Raw genomic sequence first — 27037 nt, forward strand, 5'->3', positions numbered from 1 at the left:
AACAAACCTCGTGCGAGGAAAAGAAAAAAAAAAAAAAACGACAGCCCGTTCTTGATCGCGCCGTTTCCCGTAACACGCCAATGCTAAGTAAAAGATAAAGGATGATAAGTTCACAGAGACGTTACCCCTCTTCCTTCCGACATCGATCCATTCGTCTCCACCATACCCATCGGCATGTCCTCTCCTTCCCATGACTGCCTTTTCTATCCGTGAATCAATGAAAAATGATCGGTCGACAGGACGATTTCGTCGCCCTTCCACCCCATCAACCCATCGCATCATATCCATACGTAGGTAGATGCTATAATAGCCTCGTCCATGCACTGGCGCTTGCTGCTGTCTCCTTGGCAGAGACATGAGACAGGCGGCGGCTCGCAGACAACGCAACCCACCTCCACGACCCAAAGCCTGCGCCAGCCAGTCCGCGGTATGATCAAAGAGGGGAGAATGAAGAAGAAAAAAAAAAAGACGAGAAGAGAGCGCGGCGGCAAGAAGAAAAAGCTTGCGGGCACACCCATCCCCGAAAATGCGCCCCTGGCCCGGCCCTGATCACACCTCTTCCCCCTCCTCCTCGTCCCTGAACCGTATCCCCCCGGCAACCGCTATCCCCTTCTGGACCCATTCCAACTCTGCCACTCTGACCAGCGGCCACCTGCTTCTCGCGCGCTTGAGCAAGGCCTCCACAGCCTCCATGGCACCGAGCAAGCCCTTCTCGCCAAACTTTTTCGGATCCGCCTCGTGGTCGCCCTCCCCTTCTTGCCCCTCCGCCGCTCCGTACTCGTACCAGCGCCACTCGACGCGTGCAATGCGATGGCTCGTCCGGCTGCGCATGCGCATCTGCATGGCGTGATCCAGACCTTGGGGGCCCGGGCAGGGAGGCGGGTCGAAGGGGAGGCGGGACTCGAGCAACGCGTAAAGCAGGACGCCAAGGGACCAGGCGTCGGTGGCGCGGCCGTCGTATGGTTGACCCATGATGACCTCGGGGGCGGCGTAGTCGTCGGAGCCGCAGCGCGTCTCGAGCTTCTCGTCCGGCGCAACGCGCCGTGAGAGGCCGAGATCGGTGAGGGTTGTGACCGAGTGCGGGTAGGCGGTCCAATCGATGTCGGACGAGAGCTCCGAGGGCGGGAGGTTGACGAGGACGTCTGATGGACGGGAGGGGTTAGAGGGACAAATGGGCAGAAGCAGCAGCAGCAAGCAAGCACGGCTCGGGACCTACTCTCGAGCTTAATGTCCCGGTGGACAATGTTTTGGCCGTGCAGATACGTGACGGCGCCGACAAGCTCCGAGAACATGCGGCGTATGAGAGCGGGGGTGAGGAGGGGGCGGTGGCGGGTTGCCACGTCGAACAGATCTCCGCCGGGGCAATAGCTGAGGACGAGGATGGCGCGGGTTTGCTCGATGCTCCAGGCCTTAAGGTTCACAATCGAGGGGTGCCGCACCGAACGCATGATCTCGAGCTCCCGCTTCAGGCTCATCTCAATGCGCTCCTCGGATGCACCACCGCGGGGCCCGTGCTCGCAGATCTTGACGGCCACGAGGGATCGGCGATCGTGTGCTGACTCGGAGCTCGGAGGGCGAGCGCCTGGGCTGTCGTCGTCCTCGTCGGAAGACGGCGTGCTGAGCTGACTCGTGGCCAAGTGCACTTTGCTGAAAGTGCCCTGGCCCAGCACCCTCACGGCCCGCCAGCGACGCCGCTTCTGGTCGTGGCGGCCGTACGCTTCAAAGAAGACGGCATTGGATGGCGGCTTCCTGCCTATGCGACCCCCGGGCGCGGCGGTCAGGGACAGGTCCGTGGTGCTGAGGGATGACTCGCTCGGAGGCGGGGTCGGAGGCTTCTCGATGGGCGTGATGCCTCTTGCTTCGGAAAGATGGCGTTCTCGGCGCAGGTGCTGTCCGTCGATGGCGGCCCGCGGCTCGGGCTTTGTGCGTATGCCGGAAACCGTCGACATGCGCTTCGGGATTAACATGGGGTCCGGAATGTACTCGCTGATGCTTCGATTCCTAGTGTGCTGCGTCGGCGGCTGGGCAAGCCGGGCCGCATGGTCGGTAGGCGCGGGGCATTGCGTGAGCCCCTCGTAGGGCTTCCTCTCTCTCTTGGGCAAAGGGGTCGAGGGGTCGTTGGCGTCGACGGACTCGGGAACCGGCGGGAAGCTGACCGAATCATGCGACGCTCGCGAAAGCAGCTGCTTCCAGGGCCCTGGCGAGCCGTTCGCCATCAGCGGCGAAGGAAGAGGTGTGAGGTCGCCCATAGCGGATATGACGGGGCTTGCGACGGTAGAGCTGGCGGCCGAGGCGGATCCGAAAGCGCCGTAGGCGCCGGCCCTGAGACTCGGCGTCCTCGAGACGGGCCGGAGCGATTGGGCCGAGGGCTGGCTTCTGAGGGACCGGCCTGAGCGGCGACCCGGACGGACTGGGGTTGTGCAGTGCGAGGAAGACGGGACGTCTGTCTGCGGATGCAATGCCGACGGCTCGAGAGCCTGAGGGAGGTGTTCGGGAGAGTGGGCGAGAAGGCTCGAATCGTCCACCAGAACCAGGGCTGCGGACGACGAGGCCGCCTCGGGCCGGTGCGCAGAGCCCGATATGGGTGGCGACGGAGCAATGGTGTAGGAGCGGAACTGGATGGGGTGTGCAGGCGTTGTAACGCTTGGTGCGCCGGGCGTGTCAGACGCCGGGAGGGTAGCAGCTTCGCGGGCGAGGCCGGGGGCGGCGGCGGCAGCGGCGGCAGCGGCGGCAGCGGCGGCAGCAGCGGTGGCAAGAGGAACCCGGCGATCGGAGCCTTCTTGTATGGCTATCGACGGATCCAAAGATTGCGCATTATCACCACTTGACTCATCGGGCGAGGCATCCGAAGAAGAAAGCGGTTCCGGAGGGGTGGGAGACATGGATTGCGTGGGCAAGCCCAGCGATCAACGGGCGTGGGAAAACTAGGTGGGAAGCCGCAGAGGTGACGAGGGAGGGCGCGTTGGCCAAGGATGCGGGAATCCGTATCGCAGTTCCAGGGTGGTGTTGAGGGGCGGCGGGGATGAAGCGGCGTGCAGAGGGTTGTGGTGGTGGTTGTGGTGGGTGGGACGGGAGACGGGATGTGTGCGGGTGGGCACGACGCCCACTGAACGCACTGGTTGCGGGACACTGAGCATTTCAGTCAGTGGATAAGATCAGCGATGCTTCTGCGCCGTGAAAGTGGGTCGGGGGCTCCCGCTCAGGGCAGTTGGAGGTGCTCGTCCGGTGGCCGAGGCTGCTGAGACTCGTGGACGGGGCGGGGGCGGCACTGTGGGCGGCAAGTGGGGCCAGCCGGGGCAAAAAGTTGGGTGGTCATGCCTACTGTTCACGAGCCCACCCACCCATGGATGGCGGCGTCATGTTGCTGCGCTTGCAGGGGCCAGAAATGGACATCCAACCTCTCGTGCCGCGCCCTGGGATGGATACCAATGCTGCAATAAATTGGCCCGTTGCTGGGTCCCGTACATACGACGACATCCTGGCGAGAAGAAGAAAGCACACGGCGGCTCGATCGGCGTCGCCTGGAATGCACGGCTAGGTTCTGGGCTCGCTTGAATCCCGCATGGACAGGAACAGAGAAGGCCGGAAAAAGAAGACGACGCCGGGCTTCGGCAGAGCCCACGCCATTTGGCGAACCATGGAAGCTTGGAACGGGCCGTTGAATGGGGCAGCAGCAAGGGGGGGAAAAACAAGCCCAACCCACGATTGGTGGTGCGATAACGTGCAATCGGAGAGCCGGAGAGAACAAACAGAAAAAGGAGACGCTGGTATCTCTTGCCTGAACGTTGCCCGATAAGCGAAGCGGCACGACCTGTGGTGCAGCTCCGATGGTTGGGTGCTGGAAGAGCGGCCAAGCACAGGACCGAAGTCGGCTTGATATCGACGCGAGCAGCGAGACCAAGAGGATGGGAGATAGGAATCAAAATTAGGAGGCTGACTTTTGCTGCAGCAATGTTTCAAGCTTTCAAGGTTCTGCATGCAGGACGGACCAGCCTTGTCAAATCCAGCCTGCGACGGACCGGCTGGGGACCAGGGACGTGGTTCACGACCGGGGTGCTGTCAGCGTCGCACGCTGTCGAAGTGACCGTGGCTGGTTGCGTGTCAGTCGTGATGTCGAATGTTAGGTGGCTCGACCACAGCGTGGGATCGGCAGAGATCTAGTGGGTGGGCCTGCGCCGCATTCTTGTGTCGAAAGAGGGCCTTAGGGTGGATTGGGTGGGTGACAAGAGGATTTCGGAATGCAATAGTGAGAGGATTCGAAGTGGGACAATGGGGATCATGGAAACGGCATCTACAAAAGATGGACGATCGACGTCACCGTCACCACGCTTCGTGAGACGTCGTTGGTGAAACAACACGCCAAGAGTCAAGCAGGAACAAAAACGACATGGATCCTGGCGGGACATTCTCCCATCACGCGTCAATAAATCGACCGCAATGCTGACACAGCAACCTGGCCGCATCACGTGGGGACAAAAGATCCGGCAAAAGAAACAAGAGAAAAGACGAAAACGAACAAGAAGAGAAAAAAGAAAATGTCAAGGAAAGCAAGGTGAGGGGGAAAGGGCGAAGAAAAGAGAAGAACGGTAAAAAAAAAAAAAAAAAAAAAACCAGATGACAAAAAAGACAGAGAAAGAGAGGGAATCAAGACAAAAGACAAAAGACAAGGTATTAGGCCAGCGAGAATGCGACGAGGCCCCAAGGGTGTATTACTGCGTATGGTTTGAACACATATCAGATGTGTGTGTACCCAGGGGTTAGGGTTGGTACGGCAAAGGGGAAGCGCCAGGGCCTGGAGTCCAGATGAACCACCGCCTCCAGGAACCACGACAGTGCCCATCTATATTATACGAAGCGCTGGTATACACAGTATGTTATGAATGCCAAGACGATAAAACGTTTCGTCAAAGTATCATTTCTGGTCGATCCTCTTCGCGTCATGTTTAGATAGACGCGCCGAAGCCCAGCAGAAGCAGAGTGATTGTAGATGGAGGATGCGCTGGGCCTGGGCACCTCGGATTGATCCTCTGTTTGCAACTCGAAGCATTGGAGCTTAGCAGGCAGTTACGCTTGACGTCTTGGCTTGGTGTTGGTAGCCCACAGCCACAATGAGAATTGCAGTCCAGGGCATGTCGGGCATCCTCGGCTCATGCAAGACACCATATAATAATAGGTGGTTTCCCATCGGTTGCAGATGGCTATCCTTTGACCCGCCGATTCCGTCAATGGCTCCCGGGCTCTAGGCAACAGAACAAAGAACCATCCGGGGGCCTGTCGGGTGACGTAACGCCGGGCGTTGGTGCTGCGAGGGGCAGCTTGGCACTCGATGGTCTGCCAATGGAGGCCAGCGGTCGCTCACTTTGGCGTTTTGCGCAGCCTTTGGATGGGTCTCGACCACGGAGCGGGCCCCGGGCCGCCCGGGAGCTACGGTGCAATTAACGAACTATAGTACGTGGACGTGGGTAGCCAGGACATGGTCTTGGAGCCGTTGAAGATAGGAATGGGGATTGAACCTTGCACAACAGAGGAGACGAAGAAGCGTCAAAAGGTCCATGACTCTGCGACAAGCGGGTGAGACGGACGATGTATTGCTTGCTGAAAACGCCGACGGTAAAGTCTCCCTTGCCTTGTCCAACCCGCTCGGTCTCGCTCTCCTGTGCTGCGCCTCGTTCAAGGTAACCAAAGAGCCGGACCGCTCATCCGCGCAGCGTCGACGATGGATCGATGGACATGGAACTCGCAGTATTGAAGGAGCGAATCTTTGCGGTCCCTAGTCCAGATCTTGTTCTCTATTTCCATGTGGTCGTCCTCGTAAAGGTTGACCGGTGGCTCCCCCATGTGAGAAGCACATCCCTTGACGCTGGGGAACATGCAGAGGGATGTTCCATCCATGCGATATAGATGTGACCTACCTCCTATAATAAGGCGGGGACGGAAACTGTCAGCGTCAGCAATCCCAATTTCAGGATCCGCCGTTCCTGTGCAAATACCCCTCGTTCGCTCAGCTACTTCATCTGCCGTGCTCGCATCGAAAGCGTGGGGTCCGGTCCCTTCAACCACGCTCGTTGAGCACACGCTCGTTTTTCCTCACCTCAGTCGCTCGTTTCACACCGCTTGATCAAGCATGCGCCTTTTTCGATACGGGGCCGGCGCCCTCGCAGGGGCTGCCGTGGCGAACGCCGCGTACAGCATCAAAACAACCGGTGCGTTCCATGATCCTCCCTCGCGGCTCTTCCTGGCTGACGACGCTGCGCGCAGCCGATATCAAAACGACAGCCGCAACGGTCGCCTGGGACCTCATGCAATACTACCGTGGCAACGAGACCGGACAAACGCCCGGCATCCTGCCGGGCCCTCCTCCCGCGGGGGACTACTACTGGTGGGAGGCCGGCGCCATGTGGGGGACGTTGATCGAGTACTGGAAGTATACGGGCGACGACTCGTACAACGCCGTCATCACTCAAGCCATGCTGCACCAGGTCGGCCCCAACCGCGACTACATGCCGCCTAACGTGTCGGCCTCGCTCGGCAACGACGATCAAGGCTTCTGGGGCATGTCGGCCATGCTGGCCGCCGAGCTGGGCTTCCCGGACCCGCCCGAGGAGGAGCCGCAGTGGCTGGCTCTTGCTCAGGCCGTCTTCAACACGCAGGCCAGCCCAGACCGTCACGATGAAACGTGCAACGGGGGCTTGAGATGGCAGATCCCCTGGTCGAATAACGGATATGACTACAAGAACAGTGAGCCAGGGCCTCCTGTACCTCGGGGCTGGAGATAGGGGTTGCTGACAAGCACCAGCCATCGCCAACGGCTGCTTCTTCAATCTCGGTGCCCGCCTGGCCCGCTACACCAACAACAAGACGTACGCCGAGTGGGCCGAGAAGACGTGGGATTGGGTGGAGGGCGTTGGTTACATCGCCGACAACTACAACGTCTACGACGGAGGGCATGTGCAGCACAACTGTACCGACACCAACACCGCTCAATTCTCGTACAACAGCGCCATATTCCTCCTCGGGTCCGCCTACATGTACAACTATGTATGCAGGCCCCCGGCCCCTCCCCCGGACCCTGCTTGGACACGGATGCGCTAACCTTTCCGCCCCGCGCTGTCAGACCAACGGCAGCACCAAGTGGCGCGACCGCGTCGACGGCCTCGTCGACGCCACGATCCGAAACTTCTTCCCGGGCGGCGTGGCCTACGAGGTACCCTGCGAGAAGCACATGACGTGCACGACCGACATGCTCAGCTTCAAGGGGTACCTGCACCGGTGGATGGCGACGGCGACGCAGGTGGCGCCCTTCATCGCGCCCAAGGTGCTGCCCGTCCTGCGGAGCTCGGCCGAGGCGGCCATCGCCACGTGCACGGGCGAGGAGGACGGGCGGACCTGCGGGTTCCGCTGGTCGCTGAGAAGGTACGACGGGAGCAAGGGCGCGGGCCAGCAGATGAACGTTCTCGGGGCCGTGTCGTCGCTGCTGGTCGAGCATGTGCCGCCGCCGCTCACGAACGAGACGGGGGGGACGAGCAAAGGAGATCCGAATGCGGGCTCAAAGTCGGACACCTTCCGGCATGATCCGAAGCCCATTACGGCGGGGGATAAGGCCGGCGCAAGCATTGCCACCGCGTTCATCGTGCTCTCGGCGGTGGGTGCGTTTGTGTGGATGAGCGCTGGACAAGAATAACAAGGAGGTGTATTGGTGTATTTTCGGGCGAAAAAAAGGGTGCAAAGAACGAAGGTCGGGTGGGTTGGGTTCTTTCGGAGCAAGGTATCCTGGCGTTGGTGTATTAGGGGCTGGAGTTTCCTAAGAGGGCATCTCGATGCTGCTCACCTGTTTCTATGACTCTTGAAGATGGTATCGTCGACCCTCGGTCTACGCCGGCGTTGGTCTTCAGCTGGCGGCTCACGGCCAGATGGAGCGGATCGCCTTGATGACCTTGCAGTCGGCCTTGTGACCATCGTTCCACGCCTTGATCTGGCATTCCTATCCCCGGTGTAAGCCATCATCGTCACCGTCGACAACCCCGAAGCGATCTTCAAGGGGTTTACCAGAGCATAAACCCACCTTGGAGCAATACTCGACTTCCCCACACCCTGTACATTTCTTCAGCCCCTTCGCCTCTTCGTTTTGTTCGTGACAGCTCTCGCACTTCTTCCCCCTCCCCTCTGCCCGCTGCAGATCCCTGCCGCTCAACCACCCCCCCAAAGCCACGACCTTGTCCAACCCCGCCGGGATGGCCCGCACCCTTCCCTCCTCCACCCGCGAGACCACCACGTGGCCTTGCTTCCCGCTGCTTTCCCCCTCCCCCTCTTTCGAAGGAGGCAATCCGCGCCTCGCGCCTCGCAGGCAAAGCGTCGCGCCAGGCTTGAGGCCCATGCTCCGCAGGTTGAGCGTTTCGGGCCCGGCGCCGGGGCGGGAGTCAAAGACCAGCGCGAAGGTGGCGGAGGTGGAGTCGGTGAGGATGAGGGTGGGCTTGGTAAGGGTCATGTCTTGGGAGATTTGGGCCAGGAGGTAGTAGTCATCAGCGCCGCCATCGTTGCTTTCTTTGCTGCTTGATTTGAAGGGGAGCGCGGCGAAAGGGGGGAAGGTAGTAGAGGAGGTGAAGTCTGGGAGGGGCATCTTCTCTTTCTTTGCACCTCTTTTTATCGTTAGGGTGATACTGGAGGGTGGTGGCGAATAGTGAATGGTGAAGGTTGGAAATGGGAGGTGAGGAGAGGTTGGAGATGTATGTATGTACGTGGTGTTTAGCTTCATGTTGGAGACTGAATGGGCACTGGGGCGCCCCGCTTGGCTTGGCAACGCTCCAAGGCCAGCAGGCATTTCTTGAGCTTGGTTCATCGAGGATGGGGAGAGGAATTGAGTGATTACACTCCGCATATAGTCAGTTGGCGATCCCTTCAAATATCCCACTGACGAAGAAGGTGAACTGGAACATTCGAGTCTTGATTTCTCGTGGTATCATATACTGATCCATCCTCCGCTCAACTCCTCGATCGTTGTCACTCATCCTCGTCGTCGTCATCATCCTCCTTCTCACGTTTACTTTTATCCAACATGTCTCTGTACTCGTACAAAATGTCTGTACGAACGCTGTACTTGATCCCCTTCAACACGGGGTCACCAGAGTGCAGAATATTTCGATGCTGGAAGATGAGCACGCGCCCGGCCTTGGGATGGATGTCGATCTTGCGCGCCTCGTCGAACGAGAAGAACGTCGTTGCGCCGCCAACCAACTGTGCATCCGGGACCTCCGCTTTGGAGTCGTTGAGGTACAGATGAATGGTGAAGATGGTGTGCAGCGTCTTGCTCGGATCCGTCGTGTCGGCGTACACCGCGTCGCAGTGGGCTGCTGGGAGTCAGCTCTCTGTCTGTCCACGAATAATCCATCGCGCCCCGAGAAAGAAGGGGAAAGAAAAAACTCACGTTTAAAGAAGCCACCCTTGCCATACTTCAAGAACCTCATTCTCTCATTTACCCTGTCAAACACCCATCTATCCGCCGGCCTCTCCCCCCTCACTCTGTGAACCACATTCGTCTCCTGACTCCCCACCTCGGCCAGCCGCCTCTTCATCGTTGTGGCCGGCCCATCTTCCCCATCATCCGGCACGCTCATCATCCTCGCCCACAACCGAGCCACCACCTCCCGCTGGTCCCAAATAATCCTATCGCTCCGTCGATACTGAGGATCCAGCACCTCGTAACCCCCGCCGATGTTGACAAGCGCCGGGCCCCAGGGATCGTGCTCGCTGTTCCGCGGCACGATGGCCACGTCCGGGCCGTTCGCCGCGGCGGTGTCCGGCGGCGGGGGAGGAGGCACGCTCGCCTCCGCCAGGCGCAGCAGCTCGGCGCATTCGGACGGGGAGAGCACGTGGTCGAGCACGACGGCGTAGCGGCCGTGGTACTCGGGAAGAACGGTTTTGCGGAAGTCGATGGGGTTGACGATGATGGGGCGGGCATCTGGAGGCGAGGTGACGAGGAATCCCTCCGGGATGGGCACGTCGACGGAGTGGTAAGCTGTACGGATGGGCCTGTTCGGGGGGGCCTTTGGGACGGCACCAAAGGTGACCGGGGTGGGGGAGGAGTCGGAGACTTTAGCCTTGAGATCGGCAAGGAGGCGAGCAAAAACGTTGGACATTTTTGAGGTTCAGTTGGCTCCGCTCGGTTTGGGTTGTTTGTTTTGAAGTGAGGAGGCCGGGGGTGAACAGCGGTGAGGTGAGATAGCAACGCGGGGTGATGGGGACGCCGGGAGTCGGGAGGCTTAAGCATGAAGACGCAGGCCTGGCGAGTCCGGACATAGAAGCCATGAAATGAAATAATCGTCGTGTTCACAAGGTGGAAAATGGACCCGTGTCATTCTTGAGTCCTCCAGCGGACAGGGGGTGCGCGTCGACGAATGGGGGGGGCGGTGCCCGGCTGCTGTTGACGCGCAAGGCTGACGAGTTGATGCGCTAGCATCGCCGTCATTGGCCGCCAAGAAGTGCCTAGCCGCAGGCATCAACACTGCCATCCCCTGGCGGCGGCTTTTGGTGGTCCGCCCCCCAGAACCAAGGCAGGGGTGCCAACGGCAGCCCCAAGAGGGCATCTCTCGCGAAAAAGTTGAATTCCTGGGTCATGAGCTCAACGCCAAAGACGCTCAGGTGTCTATCTCTCTATGACAACCCGCCCAGTTCTATGCGAAAGCCAAACAGACGCCGGATGCGGATCCACAGCTCAAACAATTCCAGCTTGATGCCCACCCGCAGATACCCAATCCAGGCCCTGAGCGCATACACAGCATTGGGCGGCCACAGCATCGACCCGCGACGGCGGATCTCGTCGAGCTGCTCATAAAAGACCGTCCGCATGCAATAGCGGGCGAGGATCATAAACTGGCGGGCCGGCCCCTGGCGCGTCTGGAGGCTCTCGTCGAGGCTCCGGGTGAGGTCGTTGGTCTTCAGGATGAGCAGGATGATGCGCGGCACCTGGCCGAGCATCTGGACCAGGTCGACGAGCAGGCCCTCCTGCAGCGCGTCGCTCAGGAGCTTCTGCTCGGTATCCTCGCGAGGCGTCGTGATGGAGGAGCTGACGACGCTGAAGTCGCGGCCCGTGATGGCTGATGCGAACAGCGGGAACTTGTCCTCGCCGACTCCCGCCACTTCGTTCACGTACTTCTTCATGCGCTCCACGTCGCCGTCCATGATGGCGAGCCACATTTTGGCGTATGACCGCCGCAGCGACTGCGGGATGTCGCGATACAGCCCGTGGTCGTACAGGACGAGGTCGAAGTTGGCACCGCCGCGCCGCGCATGGTTCGGGCGGATGGCGATGTTGCCGCCGTGGGGATCGCAGTGAAGCGGGGCGCCGTCGCCAAAGATCATCTCGTTGAAGATGCGGGCCAGCGTTGCCGACACCTCGTCCCGGTCGATGCCGTTGGCGTCGAGGTAGGCAAGGTCGTCGAGGCGACGGCCCGTCTCGCACGCCATGACGATGATGCGTTTCTTGGCCCACAGGACGTCCGGGATCACGAGAGGCAGCTCGGGAATGCGCGCAAAGTACTCCTTGGTGCGCTGCGCATTGGCCGCCTCGCACTGGAAATTCAGCTCGATGGGCAGCGACACCTCGATCTCGGACGACAGCCACTCGAGGTCGTACTCTGGGAAAAAGCGCTTCAGCGTCGAAAAGGTGAAGCTCGTGAGCGACATGTCTAGCTTGGCCCACTGCTCCAGGCTCGGGTGCTGGACCTTGACCGCCACCTTCTGTCCCGTCTCTTTGACCGTCGCCAGGTGAACCTGAGCGAGCGACGCGGCGCCGATGGGCTCGGGCGAGAATTCGGAGAAATAATCCCACAGCTCCTGCCCCGTGTCTTTCTTGAACATCTCCTGGATCGATTCGAACGAGGACACGGGGCACTTGTCTTGGAGCGGTATGAAGGTTGTCGTCCACTCGGGGGGGAGGAGGTAGTTCATGGCGCTCTGGGGGGGTTGATCTTGTCAGAAGGGGAAATCTCTCCAGAAAACATCGGCAGGGGACGTACCAGATGCTGTCCAAGCTTGATGAAGATGCCGCCATTCTTCTCGAGCACCTTCAGTGTCCTAACCGCGCACCGCTTATGGCAAGCCTTCAGGAGTTCTTCCCTCACTTGTGGGTCGTCGAGCTTGTCCCGCTGGTTCAGCGTGGTCCGGTAGCTGTTGCCGTCTCAGCATCCCCTCGAAACGCTTAGCCCGGAGAGGTGCGCTCACTCGTTGATGCATAGAATCAGGGTCGACGCCACGCGCCCTGTCCGCTCCATCGCTTCGTAAGTCCCCTTGATGTCGTCCCCGACCGAAAGGAGCATGGCCGTGGCCCCTCCTCCGGCAGTTGCCAGGAGTATGGCCGTACGGCGCCTCGGCCTAGCCTTTGCTTTTGGCTGCGGGAAAGATCGAGGAAAGCTTCCATACTGGCGGGTGAAGGGGGCGGCGACGGCATGGTCCGGTCTCGGGAGCCGGTTGCGACAGCGCGCGCAGGTCCACCCTGCGCCGCCGAGTCGCTTCGCAAAGAGCGACGAAAAAGTTGATTTCAGCATCGCGCTCGGCCGGCCTGGATCATCGCGGGGTGTGGATTGACATGGCAGTAGGACAACAAGTGATTCTGGCGCCGAAGCCGAGAGTCGTCGGTGAAGGCAAGGAGCAACGAACCGCCGACTTTGGCCGACTTTGGACCCTCCACCCCCCCTTGCCAGAAAAATCAAGTTTCCTCGGCGCGCTGCTGAAGATTCCGGCTCGGGGCGGCCCGGAGGTCAGGGGGTGGCGTGAAGGGTTAGGGTTAGAACTGACGCGCCACGATCGAAGCGACCATGACAATGGCATGATGTTGCGCATGACCAGAGCATTTCTCGTGGCCTGTTCCGACTTCCGGACACCATGTCTGCGTCATAAAGAAGTATATGCTGCGTAACTACCAGTTCCTTCATGCTTTGGCAGGGGCCTCCATTGTAGAGAACCAATCCATCAGAACGTTTTGCTGAGCTGTTCCCAATAACTGGCATGGACAACTCGTTGACCCACTCATTTGGGACCCCAGGTGGTCCTACATGACAAAGAACGTGCTAAATCCCATTATTACGGGTGCGTGTTGGCTGTTGACATAGCCATTGGAGGGGGCTTCATCTGACTATTTCTTTGCACTCTGGCACGTACGTGTAAGGCACTGCAGTCTGCCAACCTGGAGGGCCTGATGACGTGAAGGACACGCCCGCCAACGACTCCAACAGAGATGCCGTGATGCACAGAGGTGAGTGCGTTGAGGATAAGTATAAAAGCCTGGTGGCCCCTGGGTTACCACTCACGGCTTTCCAAGCACTCGTCACCTTCTTCATTACCAATACCTTTGCACGAACGGCAGCTTAATCACACCAACAACTCGCAAAATAAAGTCAAGCATTCAGCAACAGTGCTCTCAACACCCATCCAGTGAGCCTCTTCCTTCTGCCTCAGGTTCCGGCTGCAAAGTGCTAAGCCAATCAGACATGTCGGACGCTCCCAAGGATACCAAACCCGTCGTGGGCCCTGCTCCTCCCACCCATCCTGACGAGTCCAAGAAGAAGGGTTCCAAGGAGTCTAAGGACATTGAAGAGCCCAAGGATGCCACGGAAACCACGGAAACCAAGGAGTCGAAGTAAACAGCATCAGCTGTCAGGGGCAAAGATGGGCTAGCAGGACGAGGCATCTTGGAATATCACAGCGATAGTTGCAAGGGAGTTGATGGAGCCAGGAATGCAACGCGTTCATAATCACAAAGTCGGCTTCAACAACCAGCGTCGCTTTTTGTCCACCAGGCAAACAAGGGCCGTGCTGTGCAGACGCTATGCACTAATTAGATAGTCGTAGATAGAAACAATGTCGTGTTGACTTAGCATTCTTATGGTGTCGAGGGTCATGTGTATTATTCCTTGCAAAATGCGGGTTCCTGCGACTATCGAGAAGCTTTTGCTCGGGATTCGCTCGGGCCGCACCCTCAACAGGAAGATGTGTCTGACAACAGCTGGGGCGCAATTCTCTCCGTCTTCCAAAACAGAGTCAAGCTTGACTCCAGAACAAAATTATAAAAAAGATCCTTTGCTCTTTGATTGCTTGTCAGGCGATCTGCCTGGCCTGGTTCTTCGCTAGGTACCCAGGCGGTGCGTGTAAGTGACCAGGCACGGATGCGCACGGACCATATCAAATTACCCCTGGACAAAGTAACGCTACCCCTGAATCCACGGCGGAAGTAAACAAACGACCCGTCTAAGGACACTACAGAGCAACAGTTGTCTGTCACTATTATTCCTACTAAGGAATCAGATTTCTTGTGAAAGATGCTTCTTTTGATTGCAGTAGCGGAAATTGGATGGTAAAGATTCGTAATCTTCGTATGCAACTCCACGAGTGGTGTTCCCTCTTCAACCTAGGCCATGCGCCCAAGGGCCGTCACCGTCCTCAGAGCTTCTGTGATGAATTCATCTAGTCTGCCCTGGCTCTATAGTTTCATTTTTGAAGCTTTGTGAGGCCGTGCCGCATTCTCCACGCCTCCTGCAGAGAAACATATCCTCATCGTCATTCCTTCCTTCGCCTCACCCTTCCCCCCGAAGCTCAGGCCGCAGGGCACCGCTTTACAGACCCCTCTCCGCATCTCGCGGAGAAACAACTACCAGTAGAAACTCAAGTTCAAATGGCCCACGTTCTGGGTCCATCTTGTCTGCGGGTGGATGCGATTTCTGTTTTCAAAGCTGACATGGGGAACGTGGAGAACTTCCCCTTCCTCCTGTTCTTCCTCCTCGTCTTCCTCCTTCTCTTTTCCCACCTCAACTCGAGCTTCTAAACCACATTTCTGCATTCCGAATCTTCCAAGACCGCCACAATATTCAAAAAAGAAACTTGGCCTTGATGCTTACCCAAAATCCGTCAACTGCTGCTTCCCGGTCTCAGGGCGTTGTGGAGAGCCTGACTTGACCTGGAGCACTGGAAAAGGTACCTTACTTTCTTCCTTCCTCTTGTTTTTTTTCAGTTTTCTACACCTGACCACAAATCAACCGATTTCGTCCATTTCGATCCTTTTCTTTTTCCATCCTTTTCCGCCTCAAAGACTTCTTTCTGACTGTGTCCTTCAGCCTCGAAAGTCATCGCGGCCATTATTCAAATCTCCCACCAAACCCACCTTCTCTACTATATCTTGGTAGGTTTCCGTTGTTGGTTTCCGGTTTCTCTCTTCCTCCTCACCAGATTTCGGAATACCAGTTGGGCTCTGAATCACGTCGCACCAGGTTGGCGAGAGCTGCTTGCTGCACCATTCTTACCACAGCCCACATCCTGACGGGATGTATCAAAGGGGATCCTGACCTTGAAGATCTACCCTAGCTTCCCGCAGATGACGATTGTCTCTTTCTTCTGAGAAATCCAGATGGTCCAGCCCTTCCTTCATCTTTCATTCGGGTCCTATTAGTCATTTTTCCTCAGCGCTGACAGGCACTTACTTGCCACAGCCTTTCAAGCTCCCCTCTTAGCATCAGTCAGAAAGCTCTCTCCCAGTACCCGACTTCGGGGCAATTCCATCTCGACAGGGCATCTCTCTAATCTCCATCCATCCAAGCCTTGTTCTGGAGATCACCATGCCTGACGCCAACCAGCCGGCCCATCGATTGGGCACGACGGAGAACCTTGACCCTGTCTTGGCAGCCATGCTGGTAGGTTCCCACGGTGGGCCATCTACCGACAAGACTTCACTGACAGCACCAGGATGACTTGGGCATTGGCCGTGTCGACCAGCTGCCTCTTAATGAAAGTCACTCTGGAGGGAGAAAGAGCCATCATGGACCTGCCAGCTCCCACAACGATCGCCATTCCAGTGCGGTTGGTAATCGCATGGCTAGTACCGCTGCCCCTGGTCTTTGGTCTGCCTGGAATGGTGCGTTCTGCTGCACGATATAGTACACGCACGATACTATGCTGACTCTGCTGGGTCGTACTAGATGCCGTTGCCGCTGGAGAGTTCAACGACGACGACGCAGAGGCAGTCAAAGGCCTAGATGACCTTGGTGGTGGCCGCATCTATCAAAACACCACTACTCAGGTCGCTGCCAAGACGTTCAAAATTCTGAATCACCAGAAGAAGTCCGTTGCTTCCCTAACCGAGTGGCGCGAACAAATGCTGACTTTGAAAAAGATCCCGTGGAAAACAGCCAAAGCAACTTGCGCCGACCAACAATGTTCCCGCGAGCTCACCTCATGTTCCTAGGAAGCTTGCATCGCCCAGGCCGTCTGCCAGCTTGCCATCCAACATCTCCCGGTCCCAAAAGAGCACTTCCATTGTCGCCAAGGGTCCTGCGGGCAGCGTGACCGAGTTGAAGACCATCACCAAATCGCCCACTCAACCCGTTCAGAATGGCGCGTCGAAAAGAGTCAAGGAAACCAAGCCGAAGCAGCAACCGGCTCGCACAAGCTTTGCTTCTTCATGGGCGCCTACGAACGTTCCCGAGGCCTTGCAACTTCTACCAGCTGAGGAAAGGGTTGATGACCTGCGATTCAAAGTGGAACACATCGTGTTCAACCCTCTGATCGCAGTCCAGGCGCTGCTTGTGAAGCAAGGTCTGACCCCCCTGGCCGGGATTATCGCCGTCAACACGGGATTGTTTGCGTTTTCTGCGTACAACAAGACGTTCTGCAAGTATCCCGTCTCTGAATGGGATGATTACTTCACGGAAAACAGTAATGTCCTCCATTTGACTTTCATGAATGGAGAGAACGTCGTCCGCGGATACGAATTCATCCTCCGGCATGAGACCGATGTGGAGTCAGTCATTTCAACGCTCTCATCGCTTTGCCAGGACAAAAGCTCGGCTCTGAAGCCAACCACGCCAACAAGACTCTTGGGGCATTCAGTTCCTCAACTCATGCAGGCCGCAGAGACCGGCGCCAGTCAGGCCAGTGTGCTTATCGACATCGACGGTTCTGAACAAGACAGAGCCAGTCCGGTCGGTGCGCCTATCGACGTCGACGGCTTGGAACCGATCAGCGAGGCCAGTGGCGAACTTGCGTCCGAGACTGCTGGTCAGCTGTCGACACTCGAGCCCTGGGGGACAACGACCAGGGTCAGTGACAAGGGCACTATGTCCATGTCCCCGGAGGAGGTCCTTCTCATGGCACGCAGTTTGTTCCAGTTTTTCTTCTTCGAGGGGGCCAGTAGCAACGCCATGACGGCCCTTCAATTGGATCAGACAGCCGATGGAGTCAAGCAAGGCTTGCTAGCTCACATTATCAGTGAGGCTAAAGCCAACGGCCACGGCAATGAGGTCGTCGAAAATATCAAGAACAAGTTCAAGAGCTTGTTCGACTCCGAGGTTAAGCAGCAGTTGGCCGCCAAATGTGGCCAGACAGAGGACCAAGTCAAGTTGCATGGTCATGTCCAGTACACCGCGGACGAGCTGCTAGCTCTGAGAAATGCTGCAGCTCCTCCGCCCGCCTTTGAGAATCACGGGCTGGTCCCGAAGCCTGGCGACCGCACATCATACACAGGCACTCGAAATCAGATGACCCAGTCTCAGGTTCAGAAGTCTGCAAGGGCCATCAAATGGGTGATGGGCGAGACGGATGATCTGGGTTTCGGCTCGGCGAAGCCTGGCCAGGATGCCGGGTTGCAGAGCTCTCGTTGGGCCTCTGGCACGCCAGAGATCAAGAACATCAACTTCTTCACTGGACCGAGATACGAGAAGGCCTGGTCCAAGCTGCAGTATCTGCAGGAGCTCCCGGCACTGGATCCCGACACCAAGGTGGATGTGGGAGCCGAAGACCTGACGGACTTCTACTTTCCCATGTCGGGCGCCAACAGGCCCCGTCGTGAGTCTCCATCCACCACCCAGACTGCGGCTGCTTCTAAGCCAGCGACTGCTCGCAATGTCAACCTGTCTGCTACAACCACTCTTTGTCGGGATCAGATGGAACGTCTGAGCACTGACATGGCTCGTCTCGCCATTTCGCGCAAATCGGAGAAGACGGCACATCAGGCCCAGATCTCGTCGCAACCTCGCCTCAAGGTGCGTGGCCTGGGAGCGTCGAGGCATAGTTCCGGCACTGGCCCGTCAAGCGCGGGACACTTCGACTTCCACCTTCCTCGGTCTGCTCATACGTGACTGAGCGACCGCCGTTTCTCCTGATGCAGCTGCCTGTTGGCAGGCGGCTGTTTGGTGATTGAGTGTTGCAAAGCAGGTACACCAGAATCCGGGCGTTTGTTTCCGGGTTGTGAACGTATCCTGGTTTAGGGAGTGGCGAGGATCTTGGCCTTGATGGAGAGGTCGGATGGACATCTATCGGATCTCTCAAGCGGCGATCTTGGGCTATTTTCTGTTTGTTTCCGTTCGGGGTGGTTGCTGGTTCTCTGGCTTTGGAAGTTGACATGACGGTGGAGGTTTCGGTTATGGCCCTTCTCGCAGCCTCTTGACACTTGGTTGGAGACACTGGTTAGAGTGCTTCATGGCATTATGAATGGCTGTGACAGAACGAGGGACGCCGGGAGTGATTGATGCAGGATGTACTGGACTGAGAGGAAATGTGGTTGTTAGAGTAGGACATCATAGGAGATAGACAGCCTTTCTCCTCTAAATTTCTCCGTCGTTCTTCTCAAACATGACCCATGACGGCGGCGAAGCTCTGGTTACGGGGGTCACGAGGGAGTAGGCATCATCTGAACGCGAATCGAGCCAGCCTCATGGCGACCAGGCCTGGGATGAAGACCACGGCCGAGCCGAACAGGCAAGAAGCCGGCAAACCCCACGCTGGGGGTGGCCGTCCGAAGGTAGCCGAGATGGTTCATGTCAGCTTTGGGAGGATGTGATGTGATGGGCGGTGAAAAACGCCCGAGAATGACGGAGGTGACCGAGTGCGAGGCGGCGGTGGCGTTTGATAAGCAACGTGGGACGCAGCGATGCTGTGAATTGGTGGAAGTTTTACCTCGGTGGTTGATTAATTCAAACATTAGAGATCTTGGGTGCATTGGTCAACCCAACCTCTCGGGCGGTCGCCGCGTATGGCAACTCCATCCCACATGATGGCTGGGCGAGGTCTCAATCCTGGCAGCCGTGCGGCGTCTCTCAGGTCTTCGTGGGGGGCGAGGGTATTGATGTTGATTTTATCATGGCCTTCTTATCCAATTCAAATCAATTGATTCACGTCGACGAAGCAGCTCATTAGTAATGACCCAGCAGCAAACCCTTGGGCAGCCAACGCATCGTCAACATCACGGGACGTCCTTGTGCACTTTGAGGATTTCCCCCCGGGGCGGGATCTCGGGTCTAGCCTCTCACAGAACGCGTCGCGCCCCCCATGCCCCCACACGCATCCCTCGTCGCCGTTAAGGTTTTCTTGACGATCAGAAGGCCCTGTTGCAGACCGAGACTGCATCGACATGTCTCACGTGCCCACGTCAAACGACGTCACAGCCCTTCACCCCAGACGGCTGGCTGGCTGCAGCTGTCCCTTTTCTGCTTCTAGCTCCTTGTCCTCCCCCCCCGTTTAGGCAAAGCTTGGTGTGGGGAATCGCAACGTTGGAACACCAATCAGCCCGGACCCCGACATCGGAATGCGCAGGGACAGGACACCTTTGTCGAGTGTCTGCGCCTACGGCGTACGGGTACGTACTGGGCATCCCGCAAGGTACGATGGCGGGCGTCCGGTGCAAGTAACCACTACGTACCTTGCCTTCCCCCGCAAAAAAAAAATCCGCGCCCGTATCAAAGAGACATGCAGATCCAGGAAAGGTATCAGATCAGTTCCCATCCCCCTGGAGGCGAAACGCGATTTCAGCGCGGCGGGCCAACAGGTGCAAGGCGATAGGCCATCAAAGACTTATAAAATAATGACCCCTTGGGCCTTGTTCCTGGGGTCATGCCGACCATCCCAACCCTGAGGATCCCCGAGTCAAAAGTTTCCAAATTTTGCCGCCGTCGGGGGTTCCTGGGGACGGAGCCTCCATCCGACGTTTTGACCGTGCCGAGAAATCGGCCGCCTCACAAAATTTCCAGTTTGAGACGTGTGACTCCTACTGTCTTCCCTGGTCGGAGAGCCCTAGTCGGGGAGTTCAAAAAGCGAAATCTCCTTCTCCTCTTCTCCTCCTTGCTCCGTCTTCCTTACCTGCGAGCCACCGTGTCGTCGTTTTTGGGGCGTTTTTTTTTCCCGTGGAGTATTGCGCTGTCGCTTCGTGCACCCCGCGCCACGCCGAGCGTTGAGACGTCCGAACCCCCCTGCTTGTCCGGCTCCGGAACTCCGCTGTGTCTTGCGCCCGCGACGCCATCTTCCCTCGACTGCTTGACTCATTTCCTTCCACCTACTTCGCCCATACCACGGTCAATTCGCCCTACGACCCCCCCGAGGAAGCCATCAAGATGTGTGGCATTTTCGCCTGCCATAAGTGAGTTGCGCTTCTGGCTTGTCCAATTCCTCCCAAGGCGCGGGGCGCCAAAAAAGCACATGCGCCGGATCCCTTGGGATGGAGGGGCAAAACTCGATTGCCCCGCTATCGCAACCGCCACGATAACTTTTTTTTTGTCGAGAGCCTTTGAGGCATACGGCTAACCCGGCATACGCAGCCACCCCGATGTGGTCAAGTTCAAGCCGACGGCCTTGAAGCTGTCCAAGGCGTACGTATCCCGAAATTAATTCCTGTCGAGATCTACAAATCGACGCCGAGACTGACCTCGCTTATCTGACAGCATTCGGCACCGCGGTCCCGATTGGAGTACGTCCTTGTGTCCCTCCGTCTCGACGCCTTCGAGTCGCACGGGCGGATAGTGGCTGACACACGACACCCGCACAGGCGGCAGCATCATTAGCCACAACACAAGTAAGAAGCCGCGGGAAGGGGTGACAACAGTTCATGGATACGGCCTTGCTAACACGAGCCCGCAGTTCTTTGCCACGAACGTCTCAGCATCGTCGGCGTGGGTGCGTCTGGATACCCCGCAACAACAGCACCGCTCAGGGTGATTGTGAGGTCTAACGGGAGAATAGAGAGCGGAGCTCAGCCACTTACCAATGCCGATGAGAGCATTATCCTGGCCGTCAACGGCGAGATCTATAACCACCGTCTCATTAGGAAGACCCTGAAGGAGCCCTATCACTTCAAGACCACGTCCGACTGCGAGGTCGTCATTCCTCTGGTGAGTGCGGCTGGACCATTGGGGGGAGGGGGGGGGGGAAGGGGCTCAGATGAGCGGGCGCGAGGCTAATGGGTGACCGACAGTACATGCAATATGGCCTCGACGCGCCCAAGCACCTCGACGGTATGTTCTCGTGGGTCCTGTACGACAAGAACCAGGACCGCATCGTCGCTGCTCGCGACCCCATTGGCATCACGACCCTGTACCAGGGCTGGTCCTCCAAGGAGCCCGGAACCGTCTACTTCGCGTCGGAGCTCAAGTCCCTGCACCCCGTCTGCGACAAGATCGAGTCGTTCCCTCCTGGGCACATCTATGACAGCAAGACCGGCGAGCGGACCCGGTACTTCCAGCCGACGTGGTGGGATGGCTCAAGGATCCCTGAGAAGCCGGTGGACCTGAAGCTGCTGCGCGAGACGCTCGAGAAGTCTGTCAGGAAACGCCTCATGGCCGAGGTCCCCTACGGCGTGCTCCTCTCGGGAGGTCTGGACTCCAGCCTGGTCGCGTCCATCGCCCAGCGGGAAACCCTGCGCCTGAAGAAGCTGGCCGAGGCCAACAGCGTCGCCTCGGATTCGGTCAACCCGGACACGGGCGATGGCCTCGTCGGCATCGACGACGAGAACAGGCTTTCGACCATGACCTTCCTTCCGCAGCTCAACTCCTTCTCGATTGGTCTCCCCGGGGCTCCGGACAACCAGGCCGCGCTGGAAGTGGCCAAGTTCCTGGGCACCAAGCACCACGTCATGACCTTCACCATCGAGGACGGCCTCAACGCGCTGTCGGACGTCATCTACCACCTTGAGACGTACGACGTGACCACGATCCGCGCCTCGACCCCCATGTACCTGCTCTCGCGTAAGATCAAGGCCATGGGCATCAAGATGGTGCTCAGCGGCGAGGGTTCCGACGAAATCTTTGGCGGCTACCTGTACTTCCACGGCGCCCCCGACAAGGCCGCCTTCCACGAGGAGTGCGTGCGCCGCGTCAAGAACCTGCACCTTGCCGACTGCCTGCGCGCCAACAAGTCGACCTCGGCTTGGGGTCTCGAGGCGCGCGTGCCGTTCCTGGACAAGGAGGTGAGCTGCCGGCCTGTTCCCGAGACGTTGCAAGCTCCGCTAACCCGTGGCCGTGCTAGTTCCTCGAGGTCGCCATGAACATCGACCCTCAGGAGAAGATGATCAAGGGCGAGCGGATCGAAAAGTACATCCTCCGCAAGGCGTTCGACACGAGCGACGAGCCCGAGACAGAGCCGTACCTGCCCGACAACATACTCTGGCGCCAGAAGGAGCAGTTCTCGGACGGCGTCGGCTACGGCTGGATCGACGCGCTCAAGGACACCGCCGAGAAGCACGTCACGGACGAGATGATGAAGAACCCCAAGCCCGAGTGGGGCGATGATATCCCGGATACCAAGGAGGCGTATGTTGAACCTCGTTGCCCACGGGCCGCGGGCGGTGATGGAGGCTGACAACTGCGAATACAGGTACTGGTACCGCCTCATGTTCGACGAGCACTTCCCGCCGTCGTGCGCCTCGACCGTCATGCGGTGGACGCCCAAGTGGTCCAAGCAAACCGACCCCAGCGGCAGGTGAGTGGGCTTTGTTTGGGATTTCTTGCGGAGCTCGAGACATATTGCTGACACTGGATGCGCAGGGCGATTGCGATCCACAAGGCCAAGTACCAGGACGCTTGAAGGAAAAGAAAAAAAAAAGAAAACCGGCCGTCACTGTATATAGATGGGCAGCCCGGATGTTTGCGTCATCTTGGGTGTCTTTTCTTTTTCCGTCCTATGCTTGAAATTACACGGGGCTTTTGAATCGAATTTCGTTGAGCTGGTGCAGTGCGTGGTGTTGCCGGATCCTTTTTCCCGGTCGTGACCAGTCCCATTCAGGGTCATGGTTTATGCGTGGGGATGTTGTTGACTGCACTGCAGACAGCAGCAGCCCTGGCCGTTCTTGGGCTCGGCATTGGTGTGTAGCTATTAGTGGAAACAGAAACAGTCAGGTAGGGCTGAGCCGGCAGTCATCCGTTTTGATAGGGCGGAAAGTCGAAATAAGACATGGGGTTCTGGTTGTCGGCGTGAGACGATCTTTGTTCCAGATGGATGGTCGTCAGCGTTGAAGATCGCCGTCTTGAAGGTCTTGAAGGCGTTGAAGATTGAGAAACAAAAAGAGAAACACCAAACCTCACTCAACAAGCAGCTAGTTAGTTACCTAAGACAGGGTTAGGGAACGGTATGCGATCTTGGCACGGGCGCACCTGACCATGGACGTTTCAAGATCCATTGAAATGGCCGGAGCCGTGCAGGGACAACGGTTGCCGAGGCGCCAATCAGAAGAGCTCGAGGAAATTCTCGTTGCATTCCATGCTGGTCCCTCCCGGACCTTGCCCTGCCCGCCTTCCCAACAAAACCCTCGGGAGAACCGCTTTAAGTACCTAAGCTAGCCTTCGCTTTGGGACGGCTTCTTCTCCGTCTTTCCACCACCCACCTTTGCACCACCATCCCACCTCAGAGCTCCCCCTCGCCAAAACAAACCATCACCATGGGCGTCCCGGCTTTCTCGGACATCGCCAAGGCGGCGAACGATGTAGGTCGACATGCGATGCTGCGATGCTGCGATGCTGGCGGGCTCGGGACGAGCGGCATTTCTCTGGATTCCCTCCCCTCCCGGCCCGTGCTTGCAGCCCGATGCTTGGTGGTGACGGCGGCGGTGATGCGGATGGGCTGACAACCACGTCTGCAGCTCCTGAACAAGGACTTCTACCACCTCTCGGCCGGCACCATCGAGGTCAAGAGCAACACCCCGAACAATGTCGCCTTCAAGGTGACGGGCAAGAGCACCCACGACAAGGCCACCAGCGGCACGGTAAGTCTGGAGCTCCGGAACCTACGGACGCGGCAAGAGGGGACAGCGCTGACACGGCCCGACGCGGCTCCAGATCGAGGGGAAATACTCTGACAAGCCCAATGGTGAATCCGCCCGCTCCTCCTGCCGCAGCGCGCGCAAGCCATCGCCCCAAGCCGCGCAGCCGGCCGGGCTCAGCTTCGACATGTCGCTGGGCCGCATCCGGGGCCCGACGCTGCTCAACGCCCCCGCCTAGCTAGCGGTGGCGACGCGCGTGCCCGGGCCAGCAGCACTGATACTAATGCGATGGAGTCGCGCAGGCCTGACCCTCACCCAGACGTGGAACACGGCCAACACCCTCGAGACCAAGGTCGAGATGGCCGACAACATCGCCAAGGGCCTCAAGGCCGAGGGTATCTTCAGCTTCCTGCCCGCCACCCAGGCCTACGGCACCAAGTTCAACCTGCACTTCCAGCAGTCCAACTTCCACGGCCGCGCCTTCTTCGACCTGCTCAAGGGCCCCACCGCCAGCATCGACGCCATCGTCGGCCGCGACGGCTTCCTCGCCGGCGCCTCGGCCGGCTACGACGTTGCCAAGGCCAAGATCACCGGCTACAGCGCCGCCATCGGCTACCACGCCCCGACCTACCGCGCCGCCATCACCGCCACCGACAACCTCAGCGTCTTCGCGGCCAGCTACTACCACAAGGTCAACAGCCAGGTCGAGGCCGGCTCCAAGGCCACCTGGAACTCCAAGAGCGGCAACGCCGTCGGCCTCGAGGTCGCCGCCAAGTACCGCCTGGACCCCGTCTCGTTCGTCAAGGTGCGTAGGGGGCGGGCTCGGCCTGGCGCTCGCGCGTTGAGGATGCTGACCTCTGCCCCAGGCCAAGATCAACGACCGCGGCGTCGCCGCCGTCGCCTACAACGTCCTCCTCCGCGAGGGCGTCACTCTCGGCGTCGGCGCTTCGTTCGACACCCAGAAGCTCGACCAGGCCACCCACAAGGTGAGATGGCTTTTCTGCTCGGCCCATCCGGCGGAATCCGCAACCAGATGCTAACCCCGCATGGCAGGTCGGCACCAGCTTCACCTTCGAGTCGTAAGCATGTCCCGCAATGCTGGGAGGCACCCGGACGTAGCCCTGGACCACCGAGCTTGTTGTCCTCACAAGTCTCGGTGCGCTATGTGTATGTACCCACCGAGAAGTGCGCTGCTTGCTGCACATGCAGTCGGAATACCGGCGTTGTTCGGCATGTGCCAGGCGTATCAAGCACTGCTTGCTTGCGAATATACAACAAAAAATCATTGTGATTTCGTCGCCGCTCGTCATCGTATCATTAAGACCGTCTACGTAGACAACGTCCTGTCCTGTCCATCTTTCTGCGTCGGGGCGGGGGCTGAAAGCAACGCGATGTTACAGCCCGCCGGGTGTTTGTCCGTTCCCCATGGTAGTTTTGATTCTTCCTCGCCAAGCTCTCTAGGTTTCCTTGCCCGTCCCGTGCTGCCCGTTCGCCGCGGGCGTGCTCGTCTTGGGCGGCGTCCCGTTCGCGCCCGGCCCCGGCCCGGCCCCCTTCTTTGTCCGTTGCGAAGGCGGGGCTCGGTCCGCCAGCCAAAACGTCGCAAACACCACGATGGAGAGGATGCCCGCCATGCCAAAAAAGCTGAGGTTCGTCGGCGTGTCGTACGCGTCAATGTTGACCCCGCGCTGCTGCGCCATGCGGTGCGCCCGCCGCGAGTCGCTGCGTCGCTGCGCTCGCTCGTGCGCCTCCCGGTCAAAGTGGGGCACCTCCCGGTCGTGGAAGGGGTCTTGGCCGGGCCCATGCCCCCCGTGCCCCAGCCGCCTCCCGCCGCACCGCCGGGGTGTTGAAGCCGCCTCCGGGCGGCGCGCCGTCGGCGGTGCCGCCGCTGCCGCCGCTGCCGTGCGGCGCGTGCGTCCCGAACCCGGCCCCCATCCCCGTGCTCTCCTCGTGCGCGGCCCTCCGCTTGGCCGCGTGGGCGCCCCATCCGCCGGAGCGGTAGAAGCTGGGCGGCGGGCCCTGGTAGGTGCCTCGGCGGCGGCTGAGGCCCGAGGCGGGGCGGCCGCCGGCGGGGCCGGTGCTGTGGTAGGACGCGCCGCTCGTGGTGGCGCTGCCGGCGGTGGAAGAGTGGTGGCCGCCGCGACGGGAGAAGTAGCGGCTCATGACGTCGCGGTCGTAGCGGGCGCGCTTTTCGGCGTGGGACAGGGTGGCGTAGGCCTCGCTGATGCGCATGAAGCGGGCCGGCGCGTGGGGGTCGGAGGGGTTGACGTCGGGGTGGTGGCGCTTGGAGAGGAGGTAGAAGGATCTGGCGTGCTCGTGCATTCATTCATTAACCGTTGTCCTCGGAGCGGGGCAAGGGGGGGCAATGGCGGCGACGGACTTTTTGATCTCGGCCAGCGAGGCGTCTGGCGGCACGTTGAGCGTCTCGTAGTGGTTGGAACCGCCGCCGTGGTGGGCATCAAGCCGGTGCCGGGGCGGCGAGGCATGGAAGAAGCGGCAACCGCTCCATGACGCCGTCGCGCGAGCGGTCAAATGGGCGGCGGATCGCGCCGCGCCGGTGGGATTGTAATATAGCGGCATACCGCATCCTAGTTTGGGCCGTCATATATTCCGGGGGGAGGCGGGGTGGGAGGAGGAGGAGGATGGAGCGGAGCGATGGGGCTCTGTGTCCGCCAGGGATCAAGGCGACGGGATCGGCGTCCCAGACCAAGGCGGGCGGGACATGTCGGAGGGGTCCACTTTTCGATGGAGCCCCTCGTGCTTGGTGATGAAAGCGGGAAAAAAAAAGGTTGTTGCAGCCTCCTGCTCAGCCACACGTGCCGCCCCCCTTCATCTCTAACTAACCCCCACCCCTGTTCGTGTGGCAATCGGGAAGCTCTCCCGTTTGGGCCCCCCATTCCGTCATGGCCGCTCCAATGCCAGCCCCGCGCCGCAAAAAAAGTTCCAAAAGGCTGCATGCGGCGGGGCAAAAGGGAACCATAAGGGATCCCGTCCGGACCATCAAAAGAAATCCAACGGCGGCTCAACCCGCACCGTCCCTTC

General features: G+C 59.1%; 9 protein-coding genes across 9 annotated transcripts; 4 read left to right on the top strand and 5 right to left on the bottom strand.

Annotated features, from left to right (window-relative positions):
• Positions 1-549: 549 nt before the first annotated feature.
• On the bottom strand, positions 550-2882 carry VTJ83DRAFT_3954 (uncharacterized protein; the record flags this gene model as incomplete). The annotated part of the gene is made up of 2 exons (XM_071010389.1): positions 550-1142; positions 1217-2882. 2 exons carry the CDS (start codon positions 2880-2882, stop codon positions 550-552), a joined length of 2259 nt encoding a protein of 752 aa, XP_070867832.1.
• Positions 2883-6124: 3242 nt separating this feature from the next.
• On the top strand, positions 6125-7681 carry VTJ83DRAFT_3955 (uncharacterized protein; the record flags this gene model as incomplete). The annotated part of the gene is made up of 4 exons (XM_071010390.1): positions 6125-6203; positions 6259-6738; positions 6797-7038; positions 7115-7681. 4 exons carry the CDS (start codon positions 6125-6127, stop codon positions 7679-7681), a joined length of 1368 nt encoding a protein of 455 aa, XP_070867833.1.
• On the bottom strand, positions 7547-8617 carry VTJ83DRAFT_3956 (uncharacterized protein; the record flags this gene model as incomplete). The annotated part of the gene is made up of 4 exons (XM_071010391.1): positions 7547-7770; positions 7829-7842; positions 7905-7981; positions 8063-8617. The coding sequence occupies 4 exons, from the start codon at positions 8615-8617 to the stop codon at positions 7547-7549; spliced, it is 870 nt and encodes a 289-aa protein (XP_070867834.1).
• Positions 8618-8997: 380 nt separating this feature from the next.
• VTJ83DRAFT_3957 (uncharacterized protein) lies at positions 8998-10133 on the bottom strand (the record flags this gene model as incomplete). The annotated part of the gene is made up of 2 exons (XM_071010392.1): positions 8998-9344; positions 9422-10133. The coding sequence occupies 2 exons, from the start codon at positions 10131-10133 to the stop codon at positions 8998-9000; spliced, it is 1059 nt and encodes a 352-aa protein (XP_070867835.1).
• A 514-nt stretch (positions 10134-10647) lies between these two features.
• Positions 10648-12539, bottom strand: VTJ83DRAFT_3958 (uncharacterized protein; the record flags this gene model as incomplete). Its single annotated transcript, XM_071010393.1, has 3 exons — positions 10648-11949; positions 12012-12162; positions 12217-12539. The coding sequence occupies 3 exons, from the start codon at positions 12537-12539 to the stop codon at positions 10648-10650; spliced, it is 1776 nt and encodes a 591-aa protein (XP_070867836.1).
• Positions 12540-17180: 4641 nt separating this feature from the next.
• VTJ83DRAFT_3959 (uncharacterized protein) lies at positions 17181-18116 on the top strand (the record flags this gene model as incomplete). The annotated part of the gene is made up of 1 exon (XM_071010394.1): positions 17181-18116. One exon carries the CDS (start codon positions 17181-17183, stop codon positions 18114-18116), a length of 936 nt encoding a protein of 311 aa, XP_070867837.1.
• A 2247-nt stretch (positions 18117-20363) lies between these two features.
• On the top strand, positions 20364-22827 carry VTJ83DRAFT_3960 (uncharacterized protein; the record flags this gene model as incomplete). Its single annotated transcript, XM_071010396.1, has 10 exons — positions 20364-20389; positions 20568-20618; positions 20691-20716; positions 20795-20821; positions 20887-20922; positions 20989-21137; positions 21221-22210; positions 22270-22553; positions 22618-22722; positions 22788-22827. 10 exons carry the CDS (start codon positions 20364-20366, stop codon positions 22825-22827), a joined length of 1734 nt encoding a protein of 577 aa, XP_070867838.1.
• Positions 22828-23677: 850 nt separating this feature from the next.
• On the top strand, positions 23678-25081 carry VTJ83DRAFT_3961 (uncharacterized protein; the record flags this gene model as incomplete). The annotated part of the gene is made up of 6 exons (XM_071010397.1): positions 23678-23722; positions 23879-24001; positions 24075-24105; positions 24301-24803; positions 24865-24984; positions 25052-25081. 6 exons carry the CDS (start codon positions 23678-23680, stop codon positions 25079-25081), a joined length of 852 nt encoding a protein of 283 aa, XP_070867839.1.
• Positions 25082-25455: 374 nt separating this feature from the next.
• On the bottom strand, positions 25456-26575 carry VTJ83DRAFT_3962 (uncharacterized protein; the record flags this gene model as incomplete). The annotated part of the gene is made up of 3 exons (XM_071010398.1): positions 25456-25725; positions 25832-26300; positions 26376-26575. 3 exons carry the CDS (start codon positions 26573-26575, stop codon positions 25456-25458), a joined length of 939 nt encoding a protein of 312 aa, XP_070867840.1.
• Between the last annotated feature and the right edge of the window lie 462 nt (positions 26576-27037).

Source organism: Remersonia thermophila, chromosome 3 (assembly GCF_042764415.1).
Source record: "Remersonia thermophila strain ATCC 22073 chromosome 3, whole genome shotgun sequence".
NCBI lineage: Eukaryota > Fungi > Ascomycota > Sordariomycetes > Sordariales > Chaetomiaceae > Remersonia > Remersonia thermophila.